General features: G+C 38.7%; 1 protein-coding gene across 4 annotated transcripts in view; it reads right to left on the bottom strand.

The window, feature by feature from the left end:
• reln (reelin) overlaps nt 1-20,051 on the bottom strand; it is a 241,463-nt gene that overhangs the window by 49,613 nt on the left and 171,799 nt on the right. For 2 of the 4 annotated variants that reach the window (XM_057835942.1, XM_057835944.1), the window contains exons 39-61: nt 19,813-19,981; nt 19,556-19,661; nt 19,265-19,491; nt 18,955-19,178; nt 16,469-16,619; nt 16,126-16,384; nt 15,788-16,037; nt 15,524-15,692; nt 14,462-14,602; nt 14,083-14,260; nt 13,142-13,335; nt 12,811-13,061; nt 12,562-12,716; nt 8,058-8,272; nt 7,675-7,852; nt 6,858-7,033; nt 6,299-6,405; nt 5,980-6,222; nt 5,743-5,918; nt 5,594-5,667; nt 5,349-5,510; nt 5,087-5,244; nt 4,655-4,880 (exon numbers count right to left, since the gene is read on the bottom strand). In XM_057835942.1, the coding sequence (XP_057691925.1) occupies nt 4,655-4,880; nt 5,087-5,244; nt 5,349-5,510; nt 5,594-5,667; nt 5,743-5,918; nt 5,980-6,222; nt 6,299-6,405; nt 6,858-7,033; nt 7,675-7,852; nt 8,058-8,272; nt 12,562-12,716; nt 12,811-13,061; nt 13,142-13,335; nt 14,083-14,260; nt 14,462-14,602; nt 15,524-15,692; nt 15,788-16,037; nt 16,126-16,384; nt 16,469-16,619; nt 18,955-19,178; nt 19,265-19,491; nt 19,556-19,661; nt 19,813-19,981 (4,189 nt within the window). The remainder of the gene's footprint in view (nt 1-4,654; nt 4,881-5,086; nt 5,245-5,348; nt 5,511-5,593; nt 5,668-5,742; nt 5,919-5,979; nt 6,223-6,298; nt 6,406-6,857; nt 7,034-7,674; nt 7,853-8,057; nt 8,273-12,561; nt 12,717-12,810; nt 13,062-13,141; nt 13,336-14,082; nt 14,261-14,461; nt 14,603-15,523; nt 15,693-15,787; nt 16,038-16,125; nt 16,385-16,468; nt 16,620-18,954; nt 19,179-19,264; nt 19,492-19,555; nt 19,662-19,812; nt 19,982-20,051) is intronic. The other 2 variants (XM_057835943.1, XM_057835945.1) reach the window with 1 other exon arrangement.

Genomic DNA, 20,051 nt, shown 5'->3' with positions numbered 1-20,051 from the left:
TTGCCAATGACTGGCATTATGATCCATTCTATTGATAGACCTGAGTGGGGCTAAGATCTGTGTCTCCACAGAGGAAAGACCAAGGTGTGTAATTTCTCCCGAAATTGCAGTTTCTAGTTATTATTTATTATATCTTCATCTTATTCTCCGCGTTTTTTCGGCGCGCCGCGCAGCCCGAACCGTACCACCGATCGGCACCGTTGAAGTATCGGCACGACCGGATTTTTCGCGCGACGCAGGGACTTTTTCAAAATCCCCCGAAAAATTTTCCGTTCGCCCGTAAACGGCAATTTTCCGAAAAAAAAAAAAAGTTAAAAAATGTATCTAGTCCTACAATTTTTGACCAAATCACATAATTTGGGTATCAAAAATTCCGGAACGATGAGGGGCATAAAAGTTGTATACAGAATTTGGCAAAAATTTACGGTTCCCCGGAAATTTGCCAAAAACTTTCCTATTCATTTTGAATGAAAAAAAAACGCACGCTGCACAGCCCGAACCGTTTGACCGATCGGCACCGTTCAAATATCGGCACGACCGGAATTTTCGCGCAACGATGGGAATTTTTCAAACGGACCCGAAAAATTTTCCCTTCGCCCGTAAACGGCAATTTTCCGGAAAAAAAAAAAATGTTTCAAAATGTATCTAGTCCTACAATTTTTGACCAAATCACACAATTTGGGCATCAAAAATTCCGGGACGGTGAGGGGCATAAAAGTTGTATACAGAATTTGGAAAAAAATTACGGTTCCTCGGAAATTTGCCAAAAACTATCCCATTCATTTCGAATGGGAAAAGTCCCATTCACTTCCAATGGGATTTCCAATGGAATTTACATTGCATTGATGCCATTGACGGCCATGCATGTCGAATCTACTGATGCCAATGTACTTGGATTCAATTGACTATATGGATGTCGATGCCATTGACTGCCATGGACGTCCAAAATTTTTCCCATTCATTTTCAATGGGGAAAAAACTAAATTACCCCAAATCAACAGAAAATGACCAGATATCAATAGGACGTGTCCCCCAAACTTCCCCAATTCCATTGACGCTTATGAAGGATGCCGCCATTGACTTACATGGACGTCCAAAAATTTTCCCATTCATTTTCAATGGGGAAAAAACTAAATTTCTCCAAATCAACAGAAAATGACCAGATATCAATAGGACATATATCCCAAACGTCCCCAATTCCATTGACGCTTATGGGGGGTGCTGCCATTGACGTCCATGGACGTCCAAAATTTTACCCATTCATTTTCAATGGGAATTTTTTTTTTTTTCCCCAAATCAACAGAAAATGACTAGATATCAATAGGACCTGTCCCCCAAATGTCCCCGATTGCATTGCTGCTTATGGAGGGTGATGCCATTGACGTCCAGGGACGTCCAAACTTCCCATTCATTTCCAATGGCATTTCTTCATGTTTGTTCATTCTATTGATGCCAATGTACTTGGATTCCATTGACGCTTATGTAAGTTGATACCATTGACGTCCATGGACGTCCAAAATTTTTCCCATTCATTTTCAATGGGAATTTTTTTTTTCTTCCCCAAATCAACAGAAAATGACTAGATATCATTAGGACGTGTCCCCCAAATGTCCCCGATTGCATTGCCGCTTATGGGGGGTGATGCCATTGACGTTCATGGACGTCCAAACTTCCCATTCATTTCCAAAGGCATTTCTTCATGTTTGTTCATTTTATTGATGCCAATGTACTTGGATTCCATTGACGCTTATGTAAGTTGATACCATTGACGTCCATGGACGTCCAAAATTTTTCCCATTCATTTTCAATGGGATTTTTTTTTTTTTCCCAAATCAACAGAAAATGACTAGATATCATTAGGACGTGTCCCCCAAATGTCCCCGATTGCATTGCCGCTTATGGAGGGTGATGCCATTGACGTTCATGGACGTCCAAACTTCCCATTCATTTCCAATGGCATTTCTTCATGTTTGTTCATTTTATTGATGCCAATGTACTTGGATTCCATTGACGCTTATGTAAGTTGATACCATTGACGTCCATGGACGTCCAAAATTTTTCCCATTCATTTTCAAAGGGAATTTTTTTTTTTTTCCCAAATCAACAGAAAATGACTAGATATCATTAGGACGTGTCCCCCAAACTTCCCCGATTCCATTAACAATTATGAAAGGTGCCGCCATTGACGTCCATGGACGTCCAATTCTCCCATTCATTTCTAACGGCTTTTACTTTGTTTTTTGCCAATGACTGGCATTATGATCCATTCTATTGATAGACCTGAGTGGGGCTAAGATCTGTATCTCCACAGAGGAAAGACCAAGGTGTGTAATTTCTCCCGAAATTGCAGTTTCTAGTTATTATTATTATTTATTCATCTTATTCTCCGCGTTTTTTTGAGCCAACGCACAGCCTAAACCGTAGCCCCGATCGGCACCGTTCAAGTATCGGCATGACCGGAATTTTCGCGTGACGATGGGAATTTTTCAAAACGCCACGAAAAATTTTCCGTTCGCCCGTAAACGGCAATTTTCCGAAAAAAAAAAAAAAGTTTCAAAATGTATCTAGTCCTACAATTTTTGACCAAATCACATAATTTGGGTATCAAAAATTCCGGGACGGTGAGGGGCATAAAAGTTGTATACAGAATTTGGAAAAAACTTACGGTTCCCCAGAAATTTGCCAAAAACTATCCCATTCATTTCTAATGGGAAAAGTTCTCATTCACTTTCAATAGGATTTCCAATGGACTTTACATTGCATTGCCATTGACGGCCATGCATGTCGAATCTATTGATGCCAATGTTCTTGGATTCAATTGACTATATGGATGTCGATGCCATTGACGGCCATGGACGTCCAAAATTTTTCCCATTCATTTTCAATGGGGAAAAAACTACATTTCCCCAAATCAACAGAAAATGACCAGATATCAATAGGACGTGTCCCCCAAACGTCCCCAACTCCATTGACGCTTATAGGGGGTGCTGCCATTGACGTCCATGGACGTCCAAAATTTTTCCCATTCATTTTCAATGGGGAAAAAACTACATTACTCCAAATCAACAGAAAATGACCAGATATCAATAGGACGTATACCCCAAACGTCCCCAACTCCATTGACGCTTATGGGGGGTGCTGCCATTGACGTCCATGGACGTCCAAAATTTTACCCATTCATTTTCAATGGGAAATTTTTTTTTTTCCCCAAATCAACAGAAAATGACTAGATATCAATAGGACGTGTCCCCCAAATTTCCCCAATTGCATTGCTGCTTATGGAGGGTGATGCCATTGACGTCCTGGGACGTTCAAACTTCCCATTCATTTCCAATGGCATTTCTTCATGTTTGTTCATTCTATTGATGCCAATGTACTTGGATTCCATTGACGCTTATGTAAGTTGATACCATTGACGTCCATGGACGTCCAAAATTTTTCCCATTCATTTTCAATGGGATTTTTTTTTTTTTTTCCCAAATCAACAGAAAATGACTAGATATCATTAGGACGTGTCCCCCAAATGTCCCCGATTGCATTGCCGCTTATGGAGGGTGATGCCATTGACGTTCATGGACGTCCAAACTTCCCATTCATTTCCAATGGCATTTCTTCATGTTTGTTCATTTTATTGATGCCAATGTACTTGGATTCCATTGACGCTTATGTCAGTTGATACCATTGACGTCCATGGACGTCTAAAATTTTTCCCATTCATTTTCAATGGAAATTTTTTTTTTTTCCCCAAATCAACAGAAAATGAGTAGATATCATTAGGACGTGTCCCCCAAATGTCCCCGATTGCATTGCTGCTTATGGAGGGTGATGCCATTGACGTCCACGGACGTCCAAACTTCCCATTAATTTCCAATGGCATTTCTTCATGTTTTTTCATTCTATTGATGCCAATGTACTTGGATTCCATTGACGCTTATGTAAGTTGATACCATTGACGTCCATGGACGTCCAAAATTTTTCCCATTCATTTTCAATGGGAATTTTTTTTTTTTTTCCCAAATCAACAGAAAATGACTAGATATCATTAGGACGTGTCCCCCAACCTTCCCCGATTCCATTAACAATTATGAAAGGTGCCGCCATTGACGTCCATGGACGTCCAATTCTCCCATTCATTTCTAACGGCTTTTACTTTGTTTTTTGCCAATGACTGGCATTATGATCCATTCTATTGATAGACCTGAGTGGGGCTAAGATCTGTATCTCCACAGAGGAAAGACCAAGGTGTGTAATTTCTCCCGAAATTGCAGTTTCTAGTTTGCAAATAAATTCTTTACAAATCAAACAATGTGATTTTCTGTTTTTTTTTTCAGGCCTCTCTAATCTTTTCAAGTAGGAGAACTAGCACAATTGGTGGTTGACGAAATACTTATTTGCCCCACTGTATGTCAAAAATGCTGTTGGCAGTGTGATGATTTAGGGCTGCTTTTCTATTTGAGGAACTGGATATCGTACTGTGAACCAGTTATTATGCTGTGGGGATTTACTTTTTAGCATAGGGTCAGATAGATTAAAATTGATGTGCTTATCTGAAACATTTAAGCGTAGTAAAAAAGGGAAAAATGAAATCATGAAAGGATCAAATTCTTTTTCGTGAGGTTAATTTCAGCCAATGTGATTTGTGTTTTGGTTGTACCTGTACCTGGCTCGAGTGAGGTCCAGCGGTTTAGTCACAGCTTGCCTCATTTTACAGCCATTGAAATAAAGTGAATCTCCATGGGCATGTGGCGACAGCTGGCCACACCCACTGCCCACTCCTCCGCCTTGGATAAGCTGCCAACTTTCTTGGGACACGCTGCCTGACTCAAAGTTGTCTTTGATTGAGCTGGGTAAGTCGTTGCTAGAGAGGGAGCAGTCGTCACCTGTAAACGTAGGCGCAGAGGGGAGACAATGATGAAAATATGAAAAGCATCATAATTGAAACAAGAGGTAGTATCTTTCAGAAACCAGGATGCACATATAAACTTTTTGTCATCAGATTTGACTCCAGTTAAAATTCCGATATTTCGTCAAAATCATAAATAAAGGAGGCGATGTAGAAAACTAGAGTCCTTTGTTTGTGGCCCACCATGATATCCCTCATCACAGATGCAGACCATTCCGCTTGTGCAGTAGCCATGTCCGCTACAGAGTCCTGGGCAGGCCTCTCCGATGTAAACACGGTCAACTCCCCAGCTTTGACGCTCTCCTGTTCCCTCCTTTTGAATCCAGCGGAACTGTGTTGCCCTAAAAATTGATAACATATCACCATAGGTACACATAAGACAGGCAACGAATGAATCCATCAAAGAACTCAATCACGGATTAAAGAAATAATACAAAGTAATTACGCCGAAGAGACGTGGTCAGGCAGTTGAATTGTGACCCTGGTCCACGTTGAGCTGTTGACAGGACTGAAGATGGTGGACTCGTGGAACTGGAAGGGAGAGCAGCCCACGTTGTTGACTGAGGAAGGAAGACACTCAGACTGGACCAACTGCCACGAATCAGACCTAAAAGGTGAGTGTGCCAAATACAGTACTCAATTTCAGGCAGAACGAATACAACAGACACTATAATCGGTGTCAGAGTCTACCTTGCATCCTTCCTGTACTGCAGCAGGACAGAATGATGGTCCTGACATGTGTCGGCCTCACAGCCTACTACTATCTAAAACAGTGAGAGATCCACATCAATCAGCCAAGTAAAACACAGACCAATGTAGACTTGGAATTAAATTAAAACCTTGAATTGTAAGACATATCCAGGCTGCACTATGAGTTCTCGAGTGGCCAGGATGTTGTGTGCCCTATCTTGGTTCTTATTGGGCCAGTAAAGATGGAAGGAGGGGTTTCCACAGAAGCCGGCAGTTCGCACAGCATTGGGGTAGAAGCTCCAACTTTCTTCATGAGATACACCCTCTATAAAACAGAGCAAACTTGCTTACCTCTTCACCAACAAACAGTTTTTTCATCAACTTACCATCATCAAATGTGTCATGCAGTGTTGATGGGTTAATATCTGACCCTCCAACCAAGATGTTGTCTATGGCCCACTGGGCTCTTTCCAGGCTGGGAGTGGCCAAGCCAGAGGAAATGGTAAAAGGCTGCCACCAACGCAGGCGAGTGGCGTTGGTCAAGGCTCCTTCTGGAAGGACTATGTAATCCCTTCTCACCGATACGTATTTGAGATAGTCCATCTCGTGCAATAGAATCCACGAAACACCTGAACAGCATATAAACACATTCACCGAGTGGAACACGAAAAGGGAGACGATGCTACGACATGTTGTAAAGCACACCTCCATCAGTAGAATAGTCCAACAGTACTCCCTCTTTCCGACATGTTGGACGGTGGCACATGGACATGTTATTTTCACTTCCAATCCGGGCCCAGTACTCCACAAACCTAAAGTCAGACAACATTTCATAACAGTTTATGCAGACACACATACTATCAGGCCAAAGTTTTGCTCCATTGTGGCTTCTGCAAAGGTCTTCAATACTGCTATGTTCGAGTAAACTGAACTTGAATTAATAAGTGGTGTGAAACGGTTGCAATCTCCCTCCTCATGCCTTCAAAATAACTGTAACATTCAGCTCAGTTGTCTGTGTGCCCTGTTGCCTTGGTATTGGCGCTTGCTCGATCCTCATTTGGAGAAAAATAATGCATCTTAAACTGAAGTCCAATTTATTTCAATTGATGAGTTCAAAAAGTCAACTTTTTCTTGAGTATTCCATTAAAACGTGTAAAAGTGAAATTTGTTGACTTGAAATTTTAAGCTGAAACATTTTTTTTCAATGTCAGTGAATGAGTTAACATTTATAAAACATGCAACTTTCTCAGACTTCAGTACTGACTTGGCTCCCCGAAGGTCCAAGTCAGCGGTAACAGCTTGTCTGGCGTCAGCTCCTCCAAAATACAGAGCTGTACCCTCGACCAAAACACCACAGTCCGTACAGGGTCTGCCCCCTTCCAGAACCTGCCACTGAGGCCCGGCTGCTCCTTCCCAGTCGAAACGTTCCTTTAAAGATGCCTAAAGTAGAAAAAGGGATATTTGTAGTTTTGCAAATACATTATTTAACATGCAACGGCATGCCAGACATATTTTACTGGCATGTCCCAGTATTGACCTGCAGTGCCCCGGTATAAATTTTGTCGGTTAAAAATAAACAATACAAAAAACTTTGGAGATTAAGTCATCATAGCATAATCTACAGAATGTGCCTATTTAATACATTCATATTACTCTATTCACTCCATATAGACAATCTGCACATGGCTTCTTAATATGGTAATTTATGCACGGAACTTTGACTCTAATAGGCATATGAGTTGACACTTCCGCAAAGCACCTTCGGGAGATATGCTGAGTTCAAGTGTGTCAGGAGATCTGAGCTCCCAAGTTGGAAAATTATTCTGATGTGTTGTAAAGTCGTTATGTGGCATAAAAAACATGATTGCTACAAAGAAGAGTAGCTTAGACACCATGTAACAGAGTAATTTTTTCGATTACTCCAACAACAAGGGAATGCAGCATCAATATCACGGTGCGTGTGCCAATCATACAGTCGAAGGTGCAATTGAAATCTTCCCACCAACTGCCCAGTATTGTATTAGGTCTAGTGACGCCCCTGTGCAACGGGCTCGTAGGACAGTTTCAAAAACAAACGTTACCTTCAGAGCTGTACTGGCATAGCAGTTTGGTCCAGTGAATCCTGGGTCACAGAGGCAACGTTGATCCAAGCAGTCTCCATGCCCGCCACAATGGCTGTCACACGCTGGCCCGATGTAAAAGTTCTCCACTCCCCACTGCACATCTGAGTGCTGCTGGTAGAACCTGAAGCGTACCGAACTAAGGGAAAAGAGAAGGAGGCTAAATCCTTTGGGTCGTGTAAAGATTTAGTTGAACAACACGCACCAGCCTTTTCAAGATTTAGATGACAAAAGTTTAAATAATTGATATTTTAACAATAAAAAGATCTATTAATAATGCATCTCGTGTATGATGGTGCATGAAATATTAAGTGTGCGACATGTTTAGCAACTTCTTGACCCACGTGCCAGCCAGGCCATCGGGCAAGGGATAGACGGCCCGCTTCCATCCTTGCGCGGGGAAGAAGACGGACGGCGGTGAGACGTGACCTCCACAGCGGGGATCAGCAGGCAGACACTGAGGGACTAGGTATTTCCACGTCACACCGTAGTCTGCAGAGTACTGAACGTGGACCTGTCTGTCTGCGGTGTGATCTGGCACAACGCAGCCCACCGCAATCTGGAGAACAGCCACAAAATTGTTTTACTGATTAGAATGATCTTGTTTGTTAATGGGGCTGCCACAGTGAATCAACTAATCAACACCTAATTCACTGTAAAATTGATGAATATTTTATTAGTTGATGAATCATTTAGAGAAATTGTTGACATAAAAACCTTTCGTAATACGTTTTTGAGGCTTGTAAGCGCAAACATTACCATTTCAACTCAATGGCTTTCATTGACGGTGATCGATTAACCAGTTTCTTTAAAAATGAACTGTTTTTACATTGGCCACAAAATAATTACCACTTACAACTTTGGATCAAAGGAAACACATCAACAACCTCCGTATCATTCTAGCTGTTTTTAATAAAGTAACAATAAGTTAAGTAACATCAAGTTCAAACGATCACTGCCAACCCTTCCCAGTGCAAACGTCTATTATAACGTCAATGGCGTGAAAATATGATAATTCAATCTGTCAATGCCTCATCATTGTATATGGCAGTAAATGAGTAAATTTTTTATTTCCATTTTTAAAATAAAAAAGGGAATAATACAGTAAATATTTTTGTAATTTTTTTAAGTGTTATGTATTATTTAAAAAAAAAAATTAAAAAGTAAATGCACTGTACTTTTTAAACCATATATACTAGTATTAGGGCTGTCAAACGATTAAAATTTTTAATCGAGTTAATCACAGCTTAAAAATTAATTAATCGTAATTGCAATTCAAACCATCTCTAAAATATGCCATATTTTTCTTTAAATTATTGTTGGAATGGAAACACAAGACAGATATACATATACATTCAACATACTGTACATAAGTACTGTATTTGTTCATTTTAACAATAAATCCACAAGATCGCATTAACATTATTAACATTCTTTCTGTTAAAGGGATCCACGGATAGAAAGACTTGTAGTTCTCAAAAGATAAATGTTTGTACAAGTTACATTTTATATTATAACCCCTCTTAATGTTTTCGTTTTAATAAAATTTGTAAACTTTTCAATCAGAAAATAAACTAGTAGCTTGCCATTGTTGACGTCGCCGAGCGGTGACGTCACAGCCGTTCTTCCACAGTGTCTTTAATTAAGTAAGATAGTGATTGAAATATACCACAATGTGTCAATGGCGAGTTTTAAATTACTTAGAAATCAACCCAATGAGTGTGTTTTATCCCTTGACTGACGCCGTAGCTCGCTGTTTTTTTTAAAGACTGGGTTGATTGTGATTCACTTTCATTTGAGTGCTGGCTTCACAACGTATGTGACCACTGATAGTTTGTATATTGTGACTAAATGATGGCATCCAATGTATTTGTTGAGCTAAACGAAATGTTTGAATATAGTTTGACCAAAGTCTGAGTAAGTTTTATGTGTATTTTGCATAGCTATTTTGATTGGGAATGCCAGCTTTTCTTTTCGTGAACATTATTTTTTTGAGAAATAGGAAAATTATTTTTGTTGTGCTTTCACTAAATGATACTTATGTTTGTTGTGAAGGAGTTGCCGAAGCTTATGCCAATAAACGGCGCGGTCCAATGAACGCCTGTGTCCACTGCCTTTCTCTGCCTCTTAGCTCTCAATGGGCAAAAAACAGCGTCATTGTAATCTGTTTGAGGCAATGCATGAGCGGGTCATTCCGCGCATGCGTTAAATGCGTCAAATATTTTAACGTGAATAATTAAAAAAAATAATTACCGCCTGTTAACGCGATAAATTTGACTACACTAATATATATATATATATATCTACACATATATTTTAAGTCTGCCAAACAATTAAAATTTTTAATCGAATTAATCACAGCTTAAAAATTCATTAATCGTAATTAATTAATTAATTCAAACCATCCCTAAAATATGCCACATTTTTCTGTAAATTATTGTTGGAATGGAAAGATAAGACAAAAGACGGATATATATATATATTCAACATACTGTACATAAGTACTGTCTTTGTTTATTATAACAATAAATCCACAAGCTGGCATTAGCATTATTAACATTCTTTCTGTTAAAAGGAACCACAAAAAAGACTTGCAGTTCTTAAAAGATAAATGTTTGTATAAGTTATACTAATTTTATATTAAAACTAGGGCTGTCAAACGATTAAAATTTTTAATCGAGTTAATTACAGTTTTAAAATTACTTAATCGTAATTAATCGCAATTAATCGCAATTCAAACCATCTATAAAATATGCCATATTTTTCTGTAAATTATATATATATTCTGTAAAATAAATTGTTGGAATGGAAAGATAAGACACAAGATGGATATATACATTCAACATACGGTACATAAGGACTGTAGTGGGCATTTCACTCTACTGTCATTTAAATCTGTCTATGCTGTCCTCACTCCGAAGCGTCTACTTTTTCCAAAGCTAGACAGCTAGTGAACGACGCCTTAATAATCAGACTTCTTCTTTTTCATCTGATTTATTAATAAAATGGCCTCAAACCATTGTCCTCTTTAGACCGTCGTTAAACTACAAAAAAAAAGTACACAAGCATTGCATTAGCAAAAACGTTAGCTTAGCACGCTATACAGGTTCACTAAACATAAACAAAAAGCGTCTCATACAAAAAATATAACATTTCGCTTACTAACATAATATGTACATTCTTTACAACAACCATACTTACGGACAAATCTTGTCCAAGGATCATATAATCACAACATTACAACGTAGGAGTCAGCCCGAGATGTCGTGCAGCCATATTGAACTGGCAAGAAAACAATAAACCATGTCGCAAAGCGACCACAAGAGTTCGCTTTTAGACAACACAAAAAGCCTTGCTGTAAAACTTACCAAAAGGCAGAATACTGTCTGAGCGGGATATGTGCGTTACTTGAGTCAAATATTTTAACGTGATTAATTTAAAAAATTAATTACCACGCGTTAACGCGATAATTTTGACAGCCCTAATTAAAACGCCTCTTGATGTTTTCGTTTTAATAAAATTGGTTAAACTTTCAATCAAAAAATAAACTGGACTAGATACACTAAATACACCACAAGGTGTCAACGGCGAGTTTTAAATTAACTTAGAAATCAAGCCAAACATTATGTTTTGTACATCAACTGACGCAGTAGTTTTCTGTTTACTCGTCCATCCATTGTAATTCACGTCATTTGAGTGCTGGCTTGAAGTGGCTTCACAACGTACTTTTACGTCTGGTCGTTTGTATATTGTGAGTAAATATTGCCATCCAGTGTATTTGTTGAACTAAACAAAATGTTTTAATAGAGTTTGACCAAATTCTGAGTAAGTTTTATGTGTATGTTGCATAGCTATTTTGATTGGGAATGCCAGTTCTCTTTGCACTGTTGTTTAACTGTGTGAGAATAGGGCCTCATTAATACAGCGCTTTTCTTTTTGTGAACATTATTATTATTTTTTTTTAGATATTATCTTTGTTGTGCTTTCTCTAGATGATACTTATGTTTGTTGGGAAGGAGTTGCCGAACCTTATGCCAATAAATGGCGCGGTCCAATGAACGCCTGTGTCCACTCGCCTTTTGTAATATTCTGATATAGAATTATCCGAGGTACCTTGAAGTGCACGCGGCGCCAATTTTGTTTACTCACATGATGCAGGAGTGAGTTAGAGTTACGGCCTGCCGAGAGCCGTAAGCTGTGGTAATGTTGAAGCTGAATGTGCTAATAAAGAAACAAAGTGCCAGCACGTCGAGTGTGGTATACCTTTGTTAAGAAAAAGCACAAAACAAAACACCTTTCTCTGCCTCTTAGCTCTCAAGTGAGTCATTGTACTCTGTTTGAGGCAATGCATGAGCAGGTCATTCCGCGCATGCATTAAATGCGTTAAATATTTTAACGTGATTAATTTAAAAAATTAATTACCGCCCGTTAGCGCGTTAAATTTGACAGCCCTAACATATATATATATATATATATATATATATATATATATATATATATATATATATATATATATATATATATATATATATATATATATATATATATATATAATACACATATATGTATATATTAAAATTAAATAATTATTCAATTTTTATTATCATTTTTAAAAATTATTTAAAAAATCTTGACATTACTATTAAATTACTATTAAAGTTTGTAATAAAAACAAATAACATAATATTTTATTTTTATTCATATGTTTTAATTTTTAATTGTACTTATTTTTTAAAAGACTATAATAAATCAAAAAGGAAAAATACAGTGATTTGTCTTTATTTCTATTTTTATTTCTATTTCCTGCCATATAATGGAAGTTTTTGTGCTTTTTTGCTCATGATTCACCTTAAACTGCATGACCCAACCCTTTTCAGGGATGATGTCGTGCGTGACAGCATAGACCTCCCTGCCATCAGCATTGCCGCACGCCATCACTCCATCAGGGGAGCTGCAGAAACGCTGAACTGAGCAATCTTCTGAGAACAACCAATGCTCGCTCACTGACAACAAAACAAAGCGACATGCTCACATTTTGTATTTCATTTTAGTTAGAATGACGCTTTAATTACGATAATCAATCCAACTGCGCCGTACCGATAGGTGTTTCCTCCAGCTCGGCCACGTCACTGTTTGGGTCTGCGGTTTCATCAGCCGGAGCTCTCTCGTGGTTGGGCAGTGCCACGCCGCCGAAGGTGTCAGAAATCTGTGTTCTGGTGTCTGAACCGGAAATAAGGACGTTATCCAGAGCCCAATCGCTCTGATCCACTCCGTCATGCTGAGGCTGCCACCAACGCACACGCACGCCTTCTTGGCGGGCGGCGGGAGGCAGCAGAACATTCACAAACCTGTATAAAAGCAAAGTAACACACAAGTTGTGTGACAAATGCTCCCGCCACTTCCCATCCACGAAATGAATGGTACTCACCCGGGCTTTGTGTACAAATCATAGAAGATCTCTGTCAGCAGATGCCAGTGGATTCCTCCGTTCAAGCTGTACTCCAGGAGCACGCCCTGATTACGGTTGCTAGGCGGGATCATGCAGCCGTACATGAAGTAGAACTGAATGAATTCGGCGTTGGTCAGGTTGAGGTCAACTGTCACCAACTGACGGCTGCAACTCTGCGTAAGGTGAAAAATGCCGCCCGAATGACAGTCACAAATGTGAGCGAGCTGCTGTGTTTAATCGATTAATTGGCAACTAATCGATTTGATAATTGATCAACTCAGTCGAAAATTACTTTGATCATCAATTAATCATTTAGACACATTGTTGAACTCAGACATGTTCAAATATGATTTCTTTAGCCTCCCCTGGCATTGGCTACCTTTCGCGGCAGTAGATGCCCAATTTTGACAAGAAGGGCGGACAAGCGATCGAATTATCATTGTCAATGGTCGTGAAGGAGTTAATTGTAAAATTCTGTCATCGTATAATATAATATAGTAATTATTGTCTCAGGTATTGAAAAAAAAAAATTTTAGAAATGATTTCTTTTCATTAAAAAATAACAATAATGACAACCAATGAATATGTATTTTTAGTTTTAAACAATTATTGAAGGGAAAAAGTCAATATTTTTTCATTTTAAAATGTTTACATTTTTTCTTTTCAAATAACTAAGGAAAAATTCACTAAACATTATTTTTTTCATCGTTTTTTTGTTTTTATTATTTCATTTTAAAAAAAGAGTGGGTGGGGGGGCAAAGAAAATATTACCTGAATTCTGTAATATAGTAAATCATGTGTTTTATATATTGCCCTCTTTAGTCGACTAATTGAAACAAAACAAAAACAATTAAAATATAATTTTGTGGAAGCCCTTGTTCAATGATTCCAAAACTGCAAGAATGTCAGGAAGTACTTACGCCACTAAAGTGCAGAGCTGATCCAGAGGCCACAGCCCCACACACAGTGCTGAGCTTTCCTCCAGTGAGCGTGTGCCAGTGACTTAGTGAGGGCGTCCGACTGAAGCTGTCCTTCAGCTGGGAGGGGAGAAGAGCCACCGGCTCATCACAGTATTCGCCACCCCACTCTGAATCACACCTGATGAAGGTACAGTATGTGGTTCATTAGCATAATAAAACTACAGTTGTAGTTGTATATCTGATGTCTTTCAGATTTCTATCCACATTTGGAAAAGAGCTCATAGTGCCATAAAACCATGCATTTTTTTTTTTGTTCTTTAACATTTCTATGATGAATATTTGAATTGTCTCATTTGAACCGTGAATCTTTGTTACTTACACACAAGTGCTCTGTTGGCACCTTCCGTGTCCAGAACACATATCTGGACAGCCATCTCCGATATAGAGATTATCCAGGGCCCAGGTCTGCTGCTTGTCAAATGGGGCCTGTTGGAACCAGCGGAACCTTGTGGCTGGAGATCTACAAACAAAAGGGATCCAATTTTCAAATCATCTGTAATCTATGAGTTTTAAGGGTAATGAAAGACAAAAGTTGAAAATACACGAATAATCGCTTAACCGATAACCAATCAGTTATCATATTAGTTGACAACTATTTTGATAGCACTGGTCTACAAGCAAAATGCTTCCTGGATTAAGGTAGTGAGATTTTACTACATTAGGGTCACTAAAAAGGAAAATTTAGGTCAAAAGTGCCAACTGGCTATAGTTTTTGAGATACAGTATGTGGCCGAAACGTTAAAATCCAAGCAATTTAGGAGAAATGTATCGCATAAACCCTCGTGTTTTGGAAGTGGACAAAAGGCATTAATGTAGATTTCATAAGCGGTGGCACACACTGATATATCCATCTCATGTCAAATGTAGCAACTTGTAAAACTGATATTATTTAATTCCACCAATATATCTTTGTAGTAACTAACATCTTGCCTTGAATACTTTAGCCAGATAGCACAAAAATCTTTTATTTTCTAATCCATGTTACCACAGCAAGAACGATTTAGCCATTTTTTTTTTTAAACTTCCGAATATCAGTATATGAATTGATGAAGAATATGAACAGTATATCTGAATTATATCTGAGACATTAATGTCGACCTCAGAATTTTTTTCCAGAACTTTTTTTCCCCGAACTCTTAGTAGTAAACATTCTCATGTCGTTTTTATTTTTATTTTATTATTTTAAAAAAGGGAGAATCACTGTAAACATTCTCTCATTTAATTATTATTATTATTATTATTATTAAAAAAAAATGGGGATGTTTTTCCACAAGTTTTTGAATCAGAGATTGTGGTATATACAAGATTTAAACATTTATTTATTTATTATTTTTTTTAATGTTAGCAATGGTTTTAGTTACAAGAAAGGAAACGTGCTGACCTTGCATATGATGGGATATGTAGAGTCACCCGACCCCACTTGTTGTATGTATCAGAAATGAGCAGCCTCTGCAGCGTGTAGGAGGAACAGTCGGGGCTTGTCGGTAAACAGTCTCGAATGACAGGTTGCCACGTAAGACCTAAATCCAGAGAGTACTCTAGCTCCACCGCTATATAGTGATTACAGAAAGAACGACATTTAAAATGTTAAGCTTCATTCTTTTCTACAAATATTATTCTTATCTCTACATTTTCCCTTGCTTACAGTAGCAGGAGTTGGTTACAGAGCAGGATGCCGAAAAGTCAAACTGAATGAAAGCGTCTTGACCCAAACTGATGTCCGTGGTGACTGCGTAGCGGGTGTTAGACTTCTCTATAAAAGCAAAAGCAGGTCCGTCCGAGCCACAAACTGGCATTCTGGTTCCTCCTGGGTGGTGGAGCCATGAACGTCCATCGATAGATGAGAAATCATCTTCAAGAGGGCCCCAGCCACTGGCACTACCACCAACCACCACCTAATGTTTAAAGAAAGTGTCAAGTTGTTCTCGACTAATATGATGATTGAGGCAGACAAAGTTGCTCCCCTTTTTGTCCCCACGGTACCTGGTCAATAACCCACGGACTGTAAAACTGTCCATTCTCAGAAGGCTGCCACCAGCGCAGGCGAGTGGATGAAGTGCGAGCGCGCAGTGGGATCTCAAGAGCCACCAGGCGAGCCTGATTACTGCTGTTGCTGAAGAGAAATTCCTGGAGGAGACCCCAAGTCAGACCTCCATTCAGAGAATACTGCAGCAGAACTGGCTGGGAGCGAGGGTCCGGTGCTGCCTTACCGCAGCCGAGACGCAAGAAGAACTGAACAAACCTGGCACCATTAACAGTCACGAACTGTTTTAGAACATATATATCCATAACAACATAATGGAGAAATTGTCAAACTAAACAATACCTGGCATTAGATAAATCCAATTCATTGGTGACCAACATGCGTAGACCATCCTCACTGAAGAACAGATGGTTCCCACTGGACATAATACCACATTTTCTGGATGGTTTTCCCCCACTCAGCTGTTTAAAAAGGTCAACATCCACTGCTCCACCTAAATGCAAACAATAAATTCCTTTACATGATTACAACACAACTAATGAGCTACTGTTACTAGGCTCATTCCAGAAGTGGAGGACATTTTGGCTTCAAAGCTTTTCAGATTTTCTGCTACATATACATTAACAGTAGGTAATAAACTATGAAAGGTGCAATCTGCTCAACTTATAGATCAATGATAAAATTTTAATTACATGACTTTTTAGATGTTGAATATTGGCCTAATCACGGTAACATGGTTGCAAATGCGTACTAACGTTAGCTTTTTTCAGGAGTAGAAGCTAGCTCTTTATCTAGCTGTTACTTCAGTCCCAGTGGACAATCGTTTTTAAATAAGTAAAATAAACATAAAAAAAAGACTTTCATACCAATTTCATAACAATTAGAATTTTCTGCTATATATTCATCAATAATGCGTAATAAATTATTCATGACTTGATTAGCTCAGTTTAAAGATCAATAGTAAAAATGTTGTTACACTATTTTTGTTGTATTTTACAATATTTGGCATAATCACAGTAGCAGGGTTGAAGATAACACGGTTGCATTTCTGAACTAATATTCGCTTTTACTCAGGAATAAAAGCAAACCATTCCGACTAACTTAGGAAAAACACATTTAAATAAGAAATTAGAAAAAAAGAATACATTAATAAGAAAGAAAATATAGTATATTGTCTTATTGTAGTCATGTTCATTATAAGGTTGCATAAATGACCAGGAGAGAAAGTGGCTAGAATTTCTTGCCGGAACACCCCGACGTGATGGCCGCCACGGAGCCAGAATATGTATTTATTTATTTATATTCTTTCATTTTCGGGGGCTGGGGTCAAACCTCTTTAACTTCTGAAATGCAAAGAAAACTGTTTTAGCACAGTTATTTCTATAACACATACAAAAACTGATTTTCATTCAAAATTGTATTTTTTAAAATGATTTGCAAAATAAAAGTTAACAAAAACAGTAATAACCCCAACCTCCATCTCCTAATTTTTATTTTCCCCTCATTTCCTCACATACTAAATGCCAAATCTCAATTTTAACTACTTAAGAACATAGGATATATATTAAAATTGAAGTTAATGTAAACATTTCCTTTATATATATATATATATATATATATATATATATATATATATATATATATATATATATATATATATATATATATATATATATGTATATACATATAATGGAAGTAACATACTTTCAGAAAAATAAGTACAAATGACTTCTATTATGCAGAAAGAACTGGAATATATTTTGAAGATCGCGCAAACATTGACTTTTTTTAAATCCTAAGGAAATGAATAAGAAGCCTAACATAAATGAACAAATATTAGTCCAAAGTTCACATTGACAGCAAAAATGTTCTGAACCTCCCCACCAGAGTAAACAAAACTAAATATGATAAATAAGCCTCCTCAACGCTTTCGTTGCTCTTAAATATTTGATCCATTTTATGTTGCATTGCCCTTTTTTTGTCGCATCAATTCAACCTTTTTTATTTTTGCTGTTCCAGAAAACATGCACATTTGAACCAATCAGAGCTAACCATCTCTGCTGAACACATGTCAGTATGTCAGCCAATTGAACGGATAAATGAGTCCAGGCGTTTTGCTTTTCTGCGTGCATTCGCACATTGACGTGATTCATCATCGTCAGACTCGGATAACTGGAGCAGTTAGGGAAACCTCCATGCCGTCTGTGGAATAATAAAATCAATAATAAATGTTGGTGAAAACGGATTACGTTACACAAGCACTTTATTATGCTTGTTGTTAACACTTTGTGTATGTAAATCTGATGCTGGTAGATTTTCTTCTCGGAGCTAAAATGAATGTGTCGCAGCCTAGCATTTATATATTTATTTTTTTTACATCGCGTTTCGACAGTTGCTGTCATATTTTCAGAATCAAAGCACCGTGTACCGGAACATCATTCCGGCCCTGAATCTTATACCGGAACTACGTTCTGGCCCTGTATCTTATACCGGAACTGCGTTCCTGACCGTTCTGGCCCACTTTCAATGGAAAAAAAGTTTATGCTAACAGAGTTGTGTGCATGTTGTGGTACAGACCTTCCATGAATAATAAATAATATTTGAAAATGTTTATTAAAGCATACATTTGGTCATTAGGAGCAGGTGGGACAATAGAAAATTAGCATTTTACGGGGTACTCCAGACTTATTTGGTTCCAGGACAGGACACTTTACTCAGAAACAGCATGTTTGTGTATTTGTATGCGATGTATTTAATTTTTTTTCTGGAATGACCCACTGCTATTCTATGTGACAAATGTAATGTTCGGCTACGCCGTTGTACCGTACCTTCAAAGTCCTCTTTAAGGAAGTCCGCATTGGGAATGTCGGGCACAGAGCAGTCACTACCAGAGTAGTTGGGGTCACACAAACAATGGGTGCCCCCAACGCAAGCTCCATGTCCACTGCACATGTCCTGACACTGAGGACCAATGTAGACATTATCTAGAGCCCATGTTGGAGGAGCAGATCCAGTTGAAAAGAAGCCCTGATACCAACGGAACCTCACAGACCTGAGTAATCAAGTACAGAAGCAAATAGATGGTGAAGAAAGAAATACAGAGCTAGGTACAGAAAGAGAGGTTGCATCGATGTTCACCCGCAGAGATGCAGTTTGCCAAAGTGTATGACTTCTCTTCTCCAGCCCTGCGTGGCGCCAGGAAAATAAACACTGGCCGGGTGGAGCTCGGTGGAGCACAGGGAAGATGGCTGCGGCCCACCGTCACACAGCGGTACCAGCAAGTGCCAAGTGGCACCGAAGTCCCGTGAGAACTCAAGGCGCACTGGGTGTGCGGAGGAGCTTTCGGCCGTGCAGCCGATATTTATCTGTAAAGAAAAACAAGACATCCACCTTATGATTGAAATCTCGTTTGAGTGTGTGTTCGTGTACCTCAAACTGGATGATTGTGTTCTCATTCACGTCAATGTCCCTGGTGGTTATGGAATGCTCCCCCAGCTCGCTGGAGACAAACACCATGGCTGACTCATCCTCCTCTCTGCGTTGACGCACAAAAAGGAAAAAGATTAGTCAAGGTTAAAATCATCTTTTTTGCTGATCACATCACCCTCGGGTACGCTCATTTCAAAGATAAACGAAATCTACGAAACAAGTCTTTGTTAACATTCAAAGTTAAAAACTTTTCTTACAAGCCCGTCTTCTGGTAGGGGCAATAGAGGCCAGTATTTCCCCCCGGGTAGAACAGCCAGTTAGACTGGTTAGGGCCTTCTTCAAAGCTGTCTATAACTACTTGCCGGCTGTGTAAGGAGCTACCATCGATGATGAGGTCATCTATCACCCACACCTCCTCCTTCTTACCTGATGGACACAAGAAAATCTTATTAGGCTTTTAATAAATGATTCCTCAAGCTATCATCAGCCAGTTTTG

The sequence above is a fragment of the Corythoichthys intestinalis genome, chromosome 5 (assembly GCF_030265065.1).
Source record: "Corythoichthys intestinalis isolate RoL2023-P3 chromosome 5, ASM3026506v1, whole genome shotgun sequence".
Lineage (NCBI taxonomy): Eukaryota > Metazoa > Chordata > Actinopteri > Syngnathiformes > Syngnathidae > Corythoichthys > Corythoichthys intestinalis.
This window is presented reverse-complemented; position numbering and strand designations above follow the sequence as displayed.